This window comes from Staurois parvus, unplaced genomic scaffold (genome assembly GCF_062004578.1).
Source record: "Staurois parvus isolate SC_StPar_1 unplaced genomic scaffold, SC_StPar_1.0 ptg000556l, whole genome shotgun sequence".
In the NCBI taxonomy this organism is placed as follows: domain Eukaryota; kingdom Metazoa; phylum Chordata; class Amphibia; order Anura; family Ranidae; genus Staurois; species Staurois parvus.
This window is the reverse complement of record NW_028318352.1, coordinates 1,128,959-1,148,549: the sequence shown is the minus strand read 5'-3', so window position 1 is coordinate 1,148,549 and position 19,591 is coordinate 1,128,959. Positions and strand designations below refer to the sequence as shown.

The 19,591-nt window shown below is 41.1% G+C and overlaps 1 protein-coding gene across 1 annotated transcript in view; it reads left to right on the top strand.

Annotated features, from left to right (window-relative positions):
- The window catches only part of RBM19 (RNA binding motif protein 19), a 109,768-nt gene that overhangs the window by 70,040 nt on the left and 20,137 nt on the right, over positions 1-19,591 (top strand). Inside the window, exons 19-23 of the mRNA XM_089691232.1 lie at positions 1,891-1,970; positions 5,751-5,806; positions 13,861-13,977; positions 16,777-16,882; positions 18,338-18,458. Of these exons, the coding sequence (XP_089547358.1) occupies positions 1,891-1,970; positions 5,751-5,806; positions 13,861-13,977; positions 16,777-16,882; positions 18,338-18,458 (480 nt within the window). The remainder of the gene's footprint in view (positions 1-1,890; positions 1,971-5,750; positions 5,807-13,860; positions 13,978-16,776; positions 16,883-18,337; positions 18,459-19,591) is intronic.

Sequence of the window (19,591 nt, the reverse complement as noted above, 5' to 3'; positions counted from 1 at the left end):
AAACTTTATCAATTTATTAACCCCTTCACACCAACGTAACACAAATATGCCGCCTCACAGAACTGGGCTTTTGTCCATGGGGCCGCATATTTGCATACCTTTGTGTTACGAGCACAGCGCACTCCCAGCACAAACACCTGGGTGTCACTGAGAGCCCTGGGTCCCGTTTTAGCAATCGAGACCCGGGACTCCCGATTCCAGGTCACATGATTGCTGTGATAGCCTCTGATTGGCTATCACAGTGATCAGTCACTGTGAAGCCCCGCCCCCCTTGTTTTTTTTTCTCTCTGAATGGAGGAGAGAGATTTATTGTATCTCTCTCTCCTTGCATAGAGGAAAAAAAAACTGTTTAAAAAAAATAGATATTTAAAAAAGTAAAAATACTTAGATCAAGCTTTGGTCTAGTTCCTTGCCAGGATTAGTGTTTGGGTCAAGGTCAGGATTTTTTTTTTTTTAATTGGTATCAGTGTCAGTGTGTTTTTTAGGTAAAAAAAAAAAAAAAAAAGAAACAAAAATTGGAAATTTTATTTTGGGTTGTTCTTTGGAGTAGGTTATGGTAATAACAAGAAACATGCAGCTACTATTTTGGGCCAGTTTTCCTTTGATAATAAAAAAAAATCAGGAGATATCCATTTACCACCAAATAAAAGCCCAATTTGTCCTGAAAAAAACAAGATATAATTCACTTGAATGTACAAAGTAGTGTGATGATATGTACAGTTTTACTAACACATATCTAAGTTGCAAAATTGTGTTTAGACGTTAAGATTTGTTTTACCTTTAGGCGTGAAGGGGTTAAAGAAAAACCGCTACTCAAATACAGCATGCACTATTCTTTTAAATGATATGTTCGTATACAAATTTGTGATGATCTTTGCACTAATAGCTGGTTGTTAAGGAGCTGGCACCCTCTGGGTCCTTAACAAGCAGTGAGTCATTGCTGCTGTCAGAGGGGATTCCCAGCTGACAGCAATATGTAAGCAAGGCACCCCAACAGTAAAAAATAAGGCAACGTAGGGGGTCCTCCACAATCCTTACCAGGCCCTTTGATTCTGGTATGGATTTAAGGGGGACTCCACACCAAAAGTTTTAAAAACAAATGGGCTCCCCCTAAAATCCAACTATTCGAGCTCAGTCCCACCTCATGACGAGGAAAAATACCTTGTCTCCTCATCTGCACTGTTCATACCACTGTGAGCAGTACCTTTTTCCAGTGTAGTGCAGTGCAGTCCATCACCTCTGACCATATGGCCTGGCAGTTGAACTTTATGCGATGTCTGTGTGACATTGCAATAAAGTTTGTTTAAGAAAAGAAAATGTGTCGATCCGCTGCACACCAGCAGCTGCACTGTAACTCAGCGGCTGGTATGAATATATCCCTATTGACTAAAAAGCTAATTTCTAGAAGATTTTTTTTTTCTTTGAAAAGTGCAAATGTGATCACGTGACCACTGTGATGACATGGTCAGGAGCTGGTCCTGTTGGTTACCACTAATTAGTAGAGACTGGTAGCTGTCTTTGACAGCTTGGTCACTATGCTGGGAGCATGCAGTGAGCACACTCTCAACATAGAAAGCTCTGCTGCCCATAAACGCATATTTGCGGCCTGTGGGCATTAAAACCCACCCTCTTTTCCACTGCATATATGCGTTGTGTGGGCGGCAAGAGGTTAACTACAGTGTTAGTGGTCTGCCCTCTTTTGAAGAATGCTCAATTTGTTAGTCTTCTGTTCTCTAAATGAATTACCTTAACTAAAGTGTAGTTTAGTATATTGGAAACTATTCAGATAATGTAATTTTAAAAGGATTTCTTCTATTTGGCTTGTGCTATTATGACAAGTGTTTTGTTTTTTATTCACTCTGTTATTTTAAGGTGTTTCATTTCTTACAGGTATACTTCTATCTATGGGCTTTGGTTTTGTGGAATATAAGAAGCCAGAACAAGCCCAAAAAGCCCTGCGACAGTTGCAAGTAGGTCTTTTTTAATTCTTTTAACTATGCCTCTATAGTGTAAAAAGCATAAGCAATTTAAGGATGCCACACCTCAAGACTCATAGGCATTTTTAGATTGCTCCTCTAGAGTCAATAACTGGCCGATAATTGTTCACATGTATTGTTATTATATTATTATTATACAGGATTTATATAGCGCCAACAGTTTGCGCAGCGCTTTACAAAATGAAGGTAGAAATTACAGTTACAATACAATTTGTTACAAGAGGAAACAGAGGGCCCTGCTTGTTAGAGCTTACAATCTGGGAGGAAGGGTTGAGTGATACAAATGGTAATAGCTGTGGGGGGATGAGCTGATGGAGGAAAAAAAGGCAGTTTACTAGTTAGAAGCAGGATAGGCTTCTTTAAAGAGAGAGAGGTTTTCAGGGATTGTCTTGGATCGTCTAAAGGTGGATAAATTAGGAGATAGCAGCTAGGGAGTTTGATTGGGGTAGGGAGTTCAATAGGATGGAAGAAGCTCAGGAGAAGTCCTGGAGGTGAGCATGGGAGGAGGTGACATGGGAACTAGAGAGCAGAAGGTCTTGGGAGGACCTAAGAGAGCAGATTGGTTGGTGGTGTAGCTTGGGGCAGAGTTGTGGATGGCTTTGTAAGTGGTTTTATTCGTTGGGTGTGTGGAAGCCAGTGGAGGGATTGGCAGAGAGGGGTAGCAGACACTGAACGGCTGGTAAGTTGGATGAGCCTGGCAGCAGTATTCATGATGGACTGGAGAGGGGATAGCCTATGTTAAGGCAAGCCAATGAGGATAAAACAATGAGGAGGGAGTTGCAGTAGTTGAGGCGAGAGATAACCAGGGAGTGAATTAGGAGCTTTATGGTATCATTGGTTAAAAAGTGGCGTATTTTGGAGATGTTGCGGAGGCTGAGCTGGCATCATTTGGACAAGGATTGGATGTGGGCCTGTAAGGGATAGTTCAGAATCCTGGGTTACCCCTAGCACCCTCGCATGCAGGGGTGGGTTGATAGTGGTGCTATTGATCCTAACCGAGAATTCAGGGCAAGAGGCACGTGGTGGAGGAAATATTATGAGCTCAGTTTTGGATAGATCGAGTTTTAGGAAGTGGTGTGACACGCAGTCTGATATGTCTGGTAGTAAATCGGTGATACGTGTGGAAACTGATGGGGTGAGCTGAGGATTACAGAGATAGATTTGAGTGTTATCAGCATAGAAATAATATTGTAAGCCATGGGAAGCTATCAGCTGGCCTAAGGATGAAGTGTAGATCGAAAATAGGAGAGGTCCAAGGACAGAACCCTGACAGTAAGAGGAGTAGGAGAGGAGGAAGCAGAGTTGTAAGTGACACTGAAGGTGCGATGAGATAGGTAAGATTCAAACCAAAGGAGAATACAGTCACAGAGACCAAACAAATAGTTTTTTGAGGAGGAGGGGGTGGTCAACTATGTCAAAAGCAGTGGAGAGGTCCAAGAGTAAGAGTACGGAATAGTGACCATTGGTTTTAGCTGTTAGTAAGTTGTTTGTGAGTTTTAGGAGAGCAGTTTTTTGTGAAGTGTTTGTGGGTGAAATGCAGACTGAAGGGGATTGAGAAGGTTATGTGAACAGGACCTATATATGATGAATAATGTAGTTGCTGGAAAAATTATCTAAGTATGGGCCTGACATCACTGGTTGTTGAAAATGTAAACAGATCTTAATAAGTGCAAATATGTGAAGTAGTGTATATACAGTCAGGTCCATAAATATTGGGACATCGACACAATTCTAACATTTTTGGCTCTATACACCACCACAATGGATTTGAAATGAAACTAACAAGATGTGCTTGAACTGCAGACTGTCAGCTTTAATTTGAGGGTATTTACATCCAAATCAGGTGAACGGTGTAGGAATTACAACAGTTTGCATTTGTGCCTCCCACTTGTTAGGGGACCAAAAGTAATGGGACAATTGGCTTCTCGGCTGTTCCATGGCCAGGTGTGTGTTATTCCCTCATTATCCCAATTACAATGAGCAGATAAAAGGTCCAGAGTTCATTTCAAGTGTGCTATTTGCATTTGGAATCTGTTGCTGTCAACTCTCAAGATGAGATCCAAAGAGCTGTCACTATCAGTGAAGCAAGCCATCACTAGGCTGAAAAAACAAAACAAACCCATCAGAGAGATAGCAAAAACATTAGTCGTGGCCAAAACAACTGTTTGGAACATTCTTAAAAAGAAGGAACGCACCGGTGAGCTCAGAAACACCAAAAGAATCGGAAGACCACGAAAAACAACTGTGGTGGATGACTGAAGAATTCTTTCCCTGGTGAAGAAAACACCCTTCACAACAGTTGGCCAGATCAAGAACACTCTCCAGGAGGTAGGTGTATGTGTGTCAAAGTCAACAATCAAGAGAAGACTTAACCAGAGTGAATACAGAGGGTTCACCACAAGATATAAACCATTGGTGAGCCTCAAAAACAGGAAGGCCAGATTAGAGTTTGCCAAACGACATCTAAAAAAGCCTTCACAGTTCTGGAACAACATCCTATGGATAGATGAGACCAAGATCAACTTGTACCAGAGTGATGGGAAGAGAAGAGTATGGAGAAGGAAAGGAACTGCTCATGATCCTAAGCATACCACCTCATCAGTGAAGCATGGTGGTGGTAGTGTCATGGCGTGGGCATGTACGGCTGCCAATGGAACTGGTTCTCTTGTATTTATTGATGATGTGACTGCTGACAAAAGCAGCAGGATGAATTCTGAAGTGTTTCGTGCAATATTATCTGCTCATATTCAGCCAAATGCTTCAGAACTCATTGGACGCCGCTTCACAGTGCAGATGGACAATGACCCAAAGCATACTGCAAAAGCAACCAAAGAGTTTTTTAAGGGAAAGAAGTGGAATGTTATGCAATGGCCAAGTCAATCACCTGACCTGAATCCGATTGAGCATGCATTTCACTTGCTGAAGACAAAACTGAAGGGAAAATGCCCCAAGAACAAGCAGGAACTGAAGACAGTTGCAGTAGAGGCCTGGCAGAGCATCACCAGGGATGAAACCCAGCGTCTGGTGATGTCTATGCGTTCCAGACTTCAGGCTGTAATTGACTGCAAAGGATTTGCAACCAAGTATTAAAAAGTGAAAGTTTGATTTATGATTATTATTCTGTCCCATTGTTTTTGGTTCCTTAACAAGTGGGAAGCACATATGCAAACTGTTGTAATTCCTACACCGTTCACCTGATTTGGATGTAAATACTCTCAAATTAAAGCTGACAGTCTGCAGTTAAAGCACATCTTGTTTGTTTCATTTCAAATCCATTGTGGTGGTGTATAGAGCCAAAAATGTTAGAATTGTGTCGATGTCCCAATATTTATGGACCTGACTGTTTCTTCTATTTATTTTGATACATGGATTGCTTTTTAGTTTCCTTGTGTTTTAGCCAAAATTTAAATTTTTTTCCCCTTCATAATACCATAATCTTGCTCTTTTGCTAGAGTTTTGTTCAGTGGAAAAGTTACATCAGTGTGGTTTTTGTGAATAATGGATAGTCAAAGCAAATAACGAGAAACTAATGGTTAAACTGAAAGAAGAGGACAACTTGTGTCAGATCATTTTATATTTCAACAATTTAGCATATGTTTTCAATTGCCTTGAAAACCACTTTATTTGAATTGCAAAAATCATGGGAGCAGTTTGGTGCATTATATGTAGATGGATAATAAATAATAGGATTGTTAGAACACAAGGAAAATCTCTGAGGTGAACCTATAACCATGTGCATTTTCTTTTCAACAGCATTGCACAGTGGATGGCCATCAGTTGGAGGTCAAACTTTCTGAACGAGCAACCCGGTAAGTCTGCATACAGTGTGCTGTACAAATAAGCTTCACAGGTTGTGCATATGGTGTGCAAGTACTATACACTACCTGTAAGAGTATATGTACATTTATGAAGTGTTTTTGAAGATCGAAGGCGTCAGAAATCCTAGGCAACACAGTATTATTAATAAGATTATTTCCGCCTGTGTGTGTTTGTTGTAGGATACACAAGACCACAGTTGTGAGTGGCCACCAGGAAATGCGTGGGACTAACCGTCCTTTAATCAGTTCTCGTTGACCTGGCGGATATATGCGGCCTCTCGTCAGGTGGACCTTTAACGCTGAGCAGCCGCATATATGCATCTATTTGTAAACACTTTACTGTGCTCTATGTTCTCCCAGCACAGTAACCAATGGGTACTGGAAAGCTCCTGATGCATACTTGTGACCAGGAGCTTTCCAATCATGTGACCAGTATGGCTGCCAGTCACAGTAATCAGATGATTTGAAAGCCCGCCTCTGCCTTCCAGGATTTAGATCCACTTAACCTGTTCTCGCCCAGCCAATAGCAAAATGACGGCCGAGCAGGCCTCCTGTCGATCCATAGGGCTGTGCTGTGGCGAGATCTGTCACTGGCTGTGTACCTCAGAGACAGTAGATCACAGATCTGTGTAGCGACTCGTTACCAATACCATGTGACCGCTGTGACCAATCACAGTAGATCACATGAAAATTGTAAACAATGGATGGCTTCCTTTCATCCTATCCATTGTATACAATTGTGGTACTAGCTGTGATTGGTCACAGTGATGACATGTACAGACTGGGCCAATCACAGCCCATCTGTGTCATGCGATTAACTGTGGTCAATCACTGCTAATCACAACAAAAAACCCTGAATTAATTTATTTCATTCGGTTAAAATCTTGCTTATAGCAAAGCAATTCTTTGCTGTAAGCAATCATAAATACTGATCACTTCCACCGAGTAGTACAATGTTACTATGGTAACATTATATTACTCTGGTCACACCGTGTTATGAAAGAAAAAGAAAGAAAAAAAAATGTAAAAGCAGCACCGTGGCTAAATGATTAGCACCTCCGCCTGTCAGTACTAGGGTCGTTGGTTTGAATTCCAACCACAGCACTACCTGCCTAGAGTTTGCATTTTCTCCCTGTGCTTGCGTGGGTTTCCTCCGGGTCCTCCAGTTTCCTCCCACACTCCAAAGATATGCTGGTAGGTTAATTAGATCCTGTCTAAATTGGCCCTAGTATGTGTATGTATGAATGTAAGTTAGGGAATTTAGATTTTACGCCATTTAAAGTTTAGGGACCGAAGTGATTGTTCAATATATGTAAAATTCTGCGTAAATTGATGGCGTGCTATATAAGTACCTGTAATAAATAATAAAAAAACAAAAAAAAAAATATTTTTTCCCCCCTTACTGTCACCAGTCAGTGTCCCTGATCACCGCCACACCAGTTATATGGTGACACTGTACTGCATTGGTGACAGTATATTGAAAAAAAAAATTGTGTTGAATTCTTCAGCTTCCAAAAAATTAAGACAAAAAATTACAACTTACAAATAAACTCACCATGCCTCTTACTAAATACCTCAGACTGTCTACTTTGCAAAAAGGGTAATATCTGTACTATCCTGACATTTTTGGGCCTCAAAAAATTAAATTGTCAATACTTCAGGATTGATTAATTTTCAGATATATACCATAGTTTGTAGACTCTATAACTTTCCTACAGGCTTAATAATAAATACTGATTTGGGTTATTTTCACCAAGGAAATGCAGAAGAATATATATTGGCCTAAAGTTATGAAAAAGATTTATTTGCAAAATTTTATAACAGAAATGAAGAAAAGCTTTTTGTTTTTTTTTAATTTTGTTCTTTTTTTGTTAATTTAGCAAAAAGAAAAAAAGCACAGTGGTGATTAAATACCACCAAAAGAAAGCTCTAGTTGTGTAACCAAAATGATAAAAATTTACTTTGGGCACAGCGTTGCATGACCGCATAATTATCATGCAAAGTGCAAGAGTGCTGCAAATTGGGAGCGGGTAAGAGTGCCCGGTATTGAGGTGGTTAAAGGGCCGGGAGGTGGTGGCGGAAAGGGGTTAATGATGATGTAACATGGGCTACTTACTGATCTACGTACAGTATCTCACAGAAGTGAGTACACCCCTTACATTTTTGTAAATATTTTATTCTGTCTTTTCATGTGACAACACTGAAGAAATGACACTTTGCCGCAATGTAAAGTAGTGAGTGTACAGCTTGTATAACAGTGTAAATTTGCTGTCCCCTCAAAATAACTCAACACACAGCCAATAGTGTCTAAACCGCTGGCAACAAAAGTGAGTACACCTCTAAGTGAAAATGTCCAAATTGGGCCCAATTAGCCATTTTCCCTTCCCAGTGTCATGTGACTCATTAGTGTTACAAGGTTTCAGTTGTGAATGGGGAGCAGGTGTGTTAAATTTGGTGTTCTTGATCTCACTCTGTCATACTGGTCACTGGAAGTTCAACATGGCATCTCATGGCAAAGAACTCTCTGAGGATCTGAAAAAAAGAATTGTTGCTCTACATAAAGATGACCTAGGCTATAAGAAGATTGCAAAGACCCTGAAACTGAGCTGCAGCATGGTGGACAAAGCCAAACAACGGTTTTATATGGACAGATTCCACTCAGAACAGGCCTCGCCATGGTCGACCAAAGGAGTTGAGTGCACATTCTCAGCATCATATCCAGAGGTTGTCTTTGGGAAATAGACGTATGAGTGCTGCCAGCATTTCTGCAGAGATTGGAGGGGTAGGGGCTCAGCCTGTCAGTTTCAGACCATACTCCTCACACTGCATCAAATTGGTCTGCATGGCTGTCATCCCAGAAGGAAGCCTCTTCTAAAGATGATGCACAAGAAAGCCCGCAAACAGTTTTCTGAAGAGAAGCAGACTAAGGACATGGATTACTGGAACCATGTCCTGTGGTCTGATGAGACCAAGATAAACTTATTTGGTTCATACGGTGGCAAGCGTGTCTGGCGGCAACCAGGTGAGGAGTACAAAGACAAGTGTGTCTTGCCTACAGTCAAGAATGGTGGTGGGAGTGTCATGGTCTGGGGCTGCATGAGTGCTACCGGCACTGGGGAGCTACAGTTCATTGAGGGAACCATGAATGCCAGCAGGTACTGTGACATACTGAAGCAGAGCATGATCCCCTCCCTTCGGAGACTGGGCCGCAGGGCAGTATTCCAACATAAAGACACCTCCAAGATGACCACTGCCTTGCTAGAGAAGCTGAGGGTAAAGGTGATAGACTGGCCAAGCATATCTCCAGATCTAAACCCTATTGAGCATCTGTGGGGCATCCTCAAACTGAAGGTGGAGGAGCGCAAGGTCTCTAACATCCACCAGCTCCGTGATGTCGTCATGGAGGAGTGGAAGAGGACTCCAGTGGCAACCTGTGAAGCTCTTGTGAACTCCATGCCCATGAGGGTTAAGGCAGTGCTGAAAAATAATGGTGGTCACACAAAATATTGACACTTTGGGCCCAATTTGGACATTTTCACTTAGGGGTGTACTCCCTTTTGTTTCCAGCGGTTTAGACATTAAAGAGATACCAGGGACACTGAGCAGTCTATGGCTGGATGATGTGTGAGTATTACCTGTGGGGAAGCTGCATGACCAGACACCGTCTGGTGGTGTTCGCATTTCATGATAAACCACTGGTGTCAGGGGGTATATAGGCCGCTGTGTTTGTCTGCCATTGCAGCTATTCCTGGTGGTGGAGCTGCAATGGACTGTGGCTGCATTACCCTTAATGCACTTGATCTCGTCTGAACTCTGAAGCTAAGCAGGGTCAGCTCTGGTTAGTATTTGAAGGGGAGACTGCCTGGCAATACCAGGTGTTGTATTCTTTTCCCCTTCAGAGTCTGAGACGCCTGTGTCTTGAGTAGTATCTCGGGCAGAGCATGCTAGGGCAGTCTCTGAGGTGATTTGAGACACTCGACGGGTTCGCAGGCCCAGAACCAAACAGGGGTGTGAGGTCTAGCTTAGGTCTCAAGGCACAAGACATAAGTCTAGACGTCCTTCTGTTTTGGATGGGATCAGGCCAATCAGTGGTGGCTTCTCTGCAAGAGATAGTTCTCAATGATGCATATCTTCATGTGTCAATTTTTTTACGCTCATCGAGGGTTTCTGTGATTGCAGTAAAAAATCGACTTTTTTTTTTTGTTTTGGGGCACTCTCCTTTGGGCTGGCCACAGCCCTTTGAGTGTTTGCAAGGGTCTTTGCCCTGGTGCTGGGCTTGCTGAGAACAGGGGGTGATGTCAGTCTCAGAATACCTTAATGTTCCATTGCCCAGGGAGCAATTGGTTTTAAGTTTAAAGTGGAACATAAGAAGCAAAAGGTATCCTTTTAGTACATCTCTGCATGAGGCAATGGTATCTATGTTGAAGTGGTTTCCTTTGTGCGGTTCCACTCCAGGTCTTTTGTAGAGGAACTTTCTATCTGGATCAAGTCCAAGCATTGGATTGCCAGAGGACTTTGTCCCCGGGGTATTGCAGAGTCCGAATTGGTGGTTGTTCAGTATCTAGAGAAGGGGTAATTTTCCTGCCAGTGATAATGAAGATAGTAATCATCTATGCCAGTCTCTCTGGTTGGGGGGGCTGGTTTAAAGGTGGCTACAGTTCAGGAAACTTTGTCTCCACAGGAGAGAATACTGCCCATCAATGTCTTGGAACTTCAGGTAGTACACCTTGCTCTAGACTATTGGACGAACCGATTGCACCGGTTTGTGGTCAGGCTCGGTCCGGCAGTGGCGTATATCAACCACCAGGGCGGCAGCAGGAGTTATACGGTTCAGGAACAGGTGAACCACATTCTGCTGGGGCAGAACAGCATGCGCTGTCTCTGTCGGCAGTACATATTCCAGGTATAGGAAACTGGCAAGGGTTTTTTATTTTTTCCTCCTGAGGTCAGCGGCTGATAGCGGGAGAATGGTTCCTGCATCCCGAGACGTTCTCAGCAATCTGCCAGCATTGGGGAACTCTCAGTGTGGATTTACTGACTTCCAGGTTCTACAACAAGTTAAACAGGTTGTGTCTATGTTGAGAGTCCCACTGGCATTGGGGTAGATGCATTGGTAACACCAGTTCCCCATAATCTGTGCTTTCCCCCGACTCAACTATTGCCTATGTCTTTTATGCAGGGTCCGAGAGGAGGTAACACTAATAGCGGTAGCCCATCCTAGTCCAGGAAAGCTTAATACACAGCCATAGTGTATCTGGCAGGAAATGGTCCTTGGACACTTCCGGTCCACCCAAACCTATTGTCTTGGGTCCAATAATGTATCCTGTTTACGATTGCTAAGATTGAAGGCTTGGCTATTTAATGCCAGGTCTGGTAAGGTCGAGGGATCTTGGGTCCTATTTTCTCTGCATTTTTGAGTGCTAGAAAGCTGGCTTCGGTGAGCTTCCATTACAGGACTTGTAAATCTTATTTGCCTGGTGGGAGGCCAGGAAGTAGCACCCCCGGAAATGTGTGATTGTAAGGTTTTTTTCCTTTTTCCAATCAGGAGGAGAAATGAAATTAAACTTAAATACCATTTATGGTCATATTTTGGCTCTATCCTTTTTTTCTCAGAGACCCTTGTTCTCACTCTTTGATTGGTACTTCATGCAGGGTATAACACGGACAGTCCCATCTGTCAGGCTGCCCTTGTGTCCTTGCAGCTTTGGTTGTCCTTGCAGAGGCCTCCTTTGAACCAGCTAAAGAAACTTAATCCTTTGACTTGAAAGGTGGCTTCTTTGGTTACTACCACTTTGGCAGGAAGAGTGTCAAATATTTCATATAAGGAGCCATTCATGGCATCATGATAGGATGCTGTTGTGTCCTCATCCATCTTCTTGCCTAGAGTGGTTTTTAGTTTTCACCTAAATCAAGACCGTGTCTTGCCTTTATTTTTTCTTAGTCCACAGTCGGCAGGGGAAAGAACGCTGCCTACTCTGGATGTATTTCAGATGGACAGGATTTACTTGAATTGGAAGAACACAGGTCAGGAATCCTGGTTTGTGTTGCCAGAAGGGCCCAGAAAGGGCAGGTGGCATCCAAGTCAGCTATTTTTCATTTGGATCTGCCAGTTAATGATTCAAGCCCATGGTTTGAAGGTTAAAGTCCCATCCTTTTGGCTGAGAGAACACTCTAGTAGGAGAGTGTTTGTCTTGGGCTATCTGCCAGTAGGTGTCAGTTGCTCAGTTTTGCAAGGCCGCTACATGGTTTTCAGTCCATACATTTACAAGGTTCTGCCACGGTGGATTCTGCCTTTGGCTGCAGCATATTATGAATGGCTGAATAGGTCCTAAGGGATTGATGGCGGTGGCTAATATGGTGTCACCCACCTCTCAAAGTTTTTTTTTTTTTTTTTTTTTTTAATTGTTGTAGGACATCCCACATGTTCCGTAATGTACAATAAAGAAAATTTGGATTTTTTTTCTACATACTTACCTTTTAAAATCCATTTTTTGGAGTACATACAGGACACAGAGGTCTCTCCCCTCTTTCTGGAATTTTATTGCTTGCTACAAAACTAAAGTACTTCCTGTGTAGGAGGGGTTGTATAGGGGGGACTTCTCTGATTAGCCAGCCAGTGTCCATTCACCTATAGGTGGCATAAAACCCACATAGTCACGAATAGCCTGCTCTTGATATACTCCAAGAAATTGATTTTACACGTATATAGAAAAACATCCAATTTTTTTGGTTCCTCAGTCCAGCACTAGCCCTCCAACAGGAGCTTCTTTTCTGTATTGACCACTGTTCAGGCTGTGAACTTTTTATTCTCAGTATTGCGTCTCTGTTGGTCGTACTAGTTGGTTCCTGTAGACTGCTCAGTTTTTTCTCCCTTTTGGATGGATCAGGTAAACCAGTTACAAAGCTTATGGTCTTATGAATAGGTGTCCTTCATCCCTGTCAAGACATTCCTCACTGGTTATCTGTTTTCTTGTTCTTCTGGCATCAGGCATTGGTTCTCCTTTCTAGGTTGCCACCTGCTGTTTTTATTCTCACATTTTTCGTTCCTGGGTGGAGGTTGCAACTTTATCTGGTTCAAGCTTCAGATATATTCCCCCCCCCCCCCCCAGACTGTCCTCTTTTGCACATCATGAATGTGCGAGACTTCCTTTTTACAAAAATCATATTTTGTTTTTGTCACTAAAACAAGATTTTCAATGTAAACTGTTCCACAGCCATTTACTCTCCCATACATTTTCAGAAGTCTATTACAGGTGTAGTTGGGGTCTATTTAACAACATATTTGAACTTAAACTCTTAAGGGTATACTGCTGGTATGAGTGCTGCAAGTCACAGTTGGTGAAGTACATTATCTCTATAGGAGATCTCTTGCTAGTCTGAGAGATGCCAGTTATATTTTTATTCTTGGAAAGTGCATTATAATTAAACAGGACTGCATTCAGATGATTTTGCACTCTTTGTTTTTTAACTGAATAATATTGAATAAATAGGGAAAACATTTACACCTAAAGAGATTTTCCATGTTTGATAAATAGACAATAAAACAGTAACTCTAATGCTTAAAGTGGCTGTAAACCTCTGACATGAAATCTGAACAAGATGCGTATTTGTCAATGGGTGAATTGTGACAAATTTTCCTGACACCAAGAAGTAAAAAAGTGTTGGGAGGAAGCTCCAGCACACAGCCTGTGATTGACAGTCTCAACTCTGTTCCTGTGTGCGCTGTGAAGGGGGTGTACCACTTTCCTTTAATAAGCTCTCAGAGCTCTTGTACAGTTTGTAACTGTAGCTCCCTGCCCCCTGCTGAGTGAGTCTGTGAAAAATCCTTTTCATCTCTGAGTTTTTAAAGACTGTACAGGACAAATGGCTGCAAATAATAGGTACAACTTATGCAGGAGGATTTGTTTTATCTCTGTGGATCATCTGAGGCTAGTCACTTCATTGGGTACACGTAAGGGTTTACAACCACTTTAAAATATATTGTAGAAGTAGTTATTAGTATAGAGTTTACATGTAATAAAAAGCCTATATTTTGCTAATTGCAGGGAAAAGGTGTCTACTGATCGCAAGAAACAGATAAGTAAAAAACAGAAGACCTCGAAGATTCTGGTTCGAAATGTCCCCTTCCAGGCTACTGTTAAGGAAATTCGAGAGCTGTTCAGGTTCGTAAGCCTTTTATTCTGTGTTGGTGTAATTTAAAAATTTCACCAGGGGGAGCTGTGGTATTGTATGTATTGAATGTGCTTTGGAATTCTGCTTTGAGCAAGTATATGTGGGGAGAGTCATACATTAGTATGCTGTATGTAATGTTACAACATCTTGTCATCTTATTACCACCTGATTGTGAATATCTGTGTATTGTGTTGTGCAGTGTGTGTAGTGTTGTGCCCAATGGAACTGAGTGACCTTGTGTCTTTTTTCATGTCACTGTTTGGCAACACTGCAGTGTTCATGCTTGACTATCTTTGTTGTTCTCTATGTCCTTGGTATGCACTGAAGACACATTGTGTGGACTAAACACTATTTTTAAAGATCTCGTGGGGGATAGCATCTTTTGAGGTGTTCGGGGGGGGGGGGGGGGCTCTGAAAGGAGTTGGCTCCAAGATTTAATGTCTGGGGCAGTAAAGGCTTTTCTTGTAAGAAAAACATTCCTGCGAGGATTTAATGCATCCCACATTCGTTCTGTTATTTTTCTGTAACAGGATTATTGCCTGTAGCATGAACTATAGGTAGAGGAGGGAGTGAGACCTGGGGAGAGCAGGGCAAAGAAAAATGTTTCATATATTCTTCTGAAAACTGCTTTATTATGGGGAATCGTGGTAGTTAAAGGGCCAGCAAACCTAAAAACTTGAGTTGTGTTATGTAATGAACCTGTTAATTATATCTTATTATAGACAAAGATATTTGAGACAAAGCTGTTATCATATATCATTTCTGAGTTTCTCTGCATGCTTAACATCTGGTCCAGTCTTCCAACAATTTTTAAGTACCTGTGCTAAATCTGTACTAAGCTGCTGAGCATTGGTGTGTAAATTGCTGTACAGCTTACTGTGCTGTTTTAGCTGAGGGCATCAGGGAGTGCTAGCACTGCATATTAGGTGCCCTATTTTGACACCCATGCCTAGAGGGCCTAATGCCTTGTACAAACTAATGCCCCAAAGGGAGCACTTGGCATTTTAAGAATATTTACCACGTGTTTTGGTATAGATCTGCTTAAAGTGGCATGATTCTATAGTTTGTGCCATTACCTGGGACAGCATCAAGCACTAAGTGAATGCTTACTGTGTTCATGGGGGTGCTGAATGTACGTCTGCACTGTGTCCATCTTTAAAAGCCCTAAAAAATGTTGTAGGGAGCCTCTTTTTTAAACTGGGACTTGCACTCCATGCATCACTATCCTCCTGACAAGAATCGGTGAAATATAAAAGAGCCCAAATCTAGTAAAATGACTCTCTAGAACAGAGCAGTAACATCTTCTAGCGAGATCTGGGCTACTCAGCATCTCCTTTATTGAAAAGAAAGTGACGCCAATATTGTCTAGGCGCCAAGGATGAGCGGGGTAAACTAAATGCAACCCCAATTCCAAAAAGGTTTGGACACTGTGTAAAATCTACATAAAATTGAATGCAATGATTTTCAAATCTCATAAACCCATATTTTATTCATAATAGAAAATGGAAAACATATCAAATGTTTAAACTGAGGAAATGTACCTATTTAGGAAAAAAATAAGGTCATTTTGAAATTGATGGCAGCAACACGTCTCAAAACACTCTGTAACAACACTGTAAACATCTGGGAACTGAGGTGACCAGTTGCTGGAGTTTTGGTAGAGGAATGTTTTCCCATTCTTGCCTGATAGGATTCTAACTGCTCAACAGTCCTGGGTCTTTTGTTTTATTTTCTCATTTCAAGATGTGCTAGATATTTTCAAGTGGTAAAAGTACTCGGACTCTTCTACTACGAAGCCATGCTGTTAACGTAGATGCAGTATGAGGTGTGACATTGTTCTGCTGAAATATGCAAGTCCTTCCCTGAAAAAGATGTCTGGATGGGAGCATGTTCTGCTATAAACCCAGGATATACAGTATCTTTCAGCATTGATGGTGTATTCCAGATGTGCCAGCTGCCCATTCCATACGCATTAATTAACCCGCATCTCATCAGAGATGCAGGCTTTTGAACTGAGTGCAGATAACAAGCCTAAGGTCCCTCTCCTCTTTAGTCCAGAGAACGCTGCACCCATGGTGGCCAAAATGAGTATCACATTTTGACTTATGTGACTACAGAACAGTTTTCCCCTTTGGGCCAAAACCCATTTAAAATGGTCTGTTGCAGAGAAGACGGCAACATTTCTGGATTATGTTCAGATATGGCATTTTTTGCATGATAGAGATTTACCTTGCATTTTTGGAAGACACAGCGAACTGTTCACAGTGATTTTTGGAAGTATTCCTGAGTGCAGAGCTTGGCGTGTTTTTGTTTTTTTTTTTCGTGTTTGGGGTGCCATTAAGATCTATGCAGTGCATAGTTTGGTGCATTTCTTGTGCATTCCTGGAACACTCAGATGTGAATGGAGCCTTTTGTCTTGATCTTGTCTGAAACAGCTTTGTTTTGTTTATTTATAATCTACAGAAAATAAAAGAAAGTCAGATTATACATAACATTGACCTTTTATGGCAGGATCACAATGTATAATTTAAATGAAAACTGCAGGTTTAGACATTTTGAAAATGACTTGAAACTGCATTAACATGTTAAAGCTTATGAGAGTTTATTTTTATTTTTACATTTATTCATAATTCCAGGTTAAATTAGGTTACAAAACATGATAAACCATTAAAAAGGGTAACTTTAAGAGAAGAAAACTAAGAAGGATTTAGTTTCTTGTGCTCTAAATGGTACTAGACTGCTGGAATATAGTGTCAGATTCTCACATCTATTGCTGTCCCTCAATGCAGCACTTTCGGAGAACTGAAGACTGTACGTCTACCAAAGAAGATGGCTGGCACAGGAGCACATCGGGGTTTTGGCTTTGTGGACTTTGTAACTAAACAAGATGCTAAGGTGAGAAAATAGAGGTCAAGAGAAGGCATGGTTCTCAAACAGTGATTTACATGGCTGTAGATACAAATGTGGTAAAATTCTGCTTTAGCTGTCACTTTCAGTAAATGATGAGAATAATGAGACTCTTGGCAAACTAACAGTACTCAGTTACCGTTTGCCCATATGTGCTTTTCACACACAGGTCTTACCCCACTCCTTGCTCTTACTTTTTATACAGCAGTGTCTCAGCTAGTCTTTTCTGCAGCTTTTTTCCATTATCTTCTGTGCCTCACTTTTTTTTCCCCTCTAGACATGGGGATCCTGTTCTCAAACTCCCCCCTCCCCCCTAAATAGCTGTTTTCACACTGCCTGTTTCTCAATTAACAAGTGATGCATCTGTGTAAATAAACAGGCAGAGGGGGGTGATGTTTAGATGCTGTTTATGTTGAGCAAGACCTTCCAATTACATCCTCATTTGTACTCTTACATTCTCAGTTCTGGTAATATTTGGCTCACACTGTGTCTCGACCCAGTCTCTGTCTTCAAATCTGTTATGCCGCAGCCTTGGCTACCTCTGACACAAGATACAAGCAAAGGCAACCTGTGACCCATGAAAGAAAGAATGGCTTCCTTTAAATCTGTAGACATCAGTGTGCAATAATGGTTTGCGTCCTTGACCTATTTGACTTTTGTGTTCACCTTTATTTGTGGGGATTGCAAGAAAGTAAATGCTTTTTAACATGGCAAAATCACTTGGTACATACATATACAATACTTTTATCAATGGCTTTCCAAGGATATGATTTTATAAAACATACTGTTTGAGATCTAAATCTGCCAGTTTTGTTTAATTATTTATACATGGCAGAAAATGACTTTTGAAAACCAAGGGATTTAATTTAAATTATAACACAAACCTCATGTTTAATGTTTGAGTTTTTTGGGGGGCTTTTTTGCACCCTGATCCTTCATACTGAATATATTGCTGCACAATTGCTTCCAGGCTAAGCACCACTTGGCATTTATGCAATGATTCCAGATGTGTTCAACCAGACTTCCCTGTATTGTATCTTTAGTATAGGATGCCTTCACACAAGTAAGGGCCATTGTTAATTTTTAAACCAAGAAACTGTGGACACCAGTGAATATTCTATGTTTGTTCAAGAATTGTTAATTTATGTTGATGTCTTATATTGAGACCTTTTATTATAGGAAGTTTGGCCTTCATAAACCAACACGATCATGCCACTTTCAGGCTCCAGGCAGCAATAATTTATTTTGGAATCTGAGTTTTAGAAGCCAAGTTGTATTTTATAATTTACTAGACATTGTACTACATTAAAATTTAAGGTTTCTTGTACTGGTTATACTTTCTAACACAGGCCTAGACCTCCTAAAGGCTCAGTTTTCACTTTTGTATAATTGGAAAGCCACTGATCTTTATTTTAATGCTCAGTTCCTCTCCCCCCAATACAGAGGGCTTTTAATGCTCTTTGTCACAGTACACATTTGTATGGCCGAAGGCTGGTCCTGGAATGGGCGGACACTGAGGAGAGTTTGGAGGATCTAAGGAGAAGGACAGCGGAACAGTATCACGGTAAGAAGCAAACCTGTACTATACCTGTTAATGTTGTGTGATGTCAGCTGCTTTATGCTCTCTAAAACTGAGCAGACCTAACTAGAAATATACCTCACTTGTAATGTAAATATCTCTTTATGACAGTGTAATTAGATATTTGTATTCTGTTATTGGATCTTTATAACATGATGTCCTGGATTGCACCCATGTTGCCTTGCTGACTTACAAGGAGGGAAATACTCTTAGTAGATTTGTGGAATTATTTGCCCATATATAACAAGCATTAAGATGTTAAATACAGACATGCATTCAGCAATACCGGTGTTTCATTTGAGACAGTTAAAGTGGAACTTCACTCTCTGTCAACATTGACTATTTTTATTCCTTATGCTGTTAGCATTAGTAAATAGATAGGAAAGTATATCATATTTTCTTGTTTTAAATGTTTTTTTGTAACATTTCTCCAGTTACTCCCTGGTTTCCATGCCTAGGCAAATTATGTCATACATCTCAGGAGTCTTCAGGGGGGGAGGAGGGTTTTTTCAGCTAAGCATACCCACCTCCTTTCATGCTTGAGCTAAGGACAGATGTATTCCAGGAAGTAAGTGCTACATGAACCATCTGCCCTTACTTAAGATGGCCTCTGTCAGAAATGCTAGGGCTTGTTTTTCAAAGTTATTTCTCAGCAAAATAATGCATAAATGGATGGAAGAGTTTACTTTGAACATTAAACATGAATTAAATAGTTTTTTGGTTTGTGGTGCTCAGATACAGTGTAGTTCCACCTTAAACTTTCTCTGACGGAAGGGCTTATTGAGAAGAGCAGTACACTGTGATTGCAGCGTCAAACCTGTATAGACGCTTTAGTCCACATCTATTGAAACGTGTCAGAGCGTAACCTGAAGCAAGTCTTTCATGAAGTGCTCATCTGTATCTTAATTAAGCTTTAATGTACCGAGTGCCAGGGATTGCTTAGTCCTTGTCTGGAATTCATGGTAAGTACTCCTATGTATGCAGCTAGTGCAACAATTGTTTTCCCCTTTTAAAGCAGTATTAAGCCCAAAACCAAACATTTATTATATTGTGGCTTAAGAATTCTTACATGTGATGACGCTATTAGTTTCCTTTTTTTTAAGCCTTATTTTTTCTCT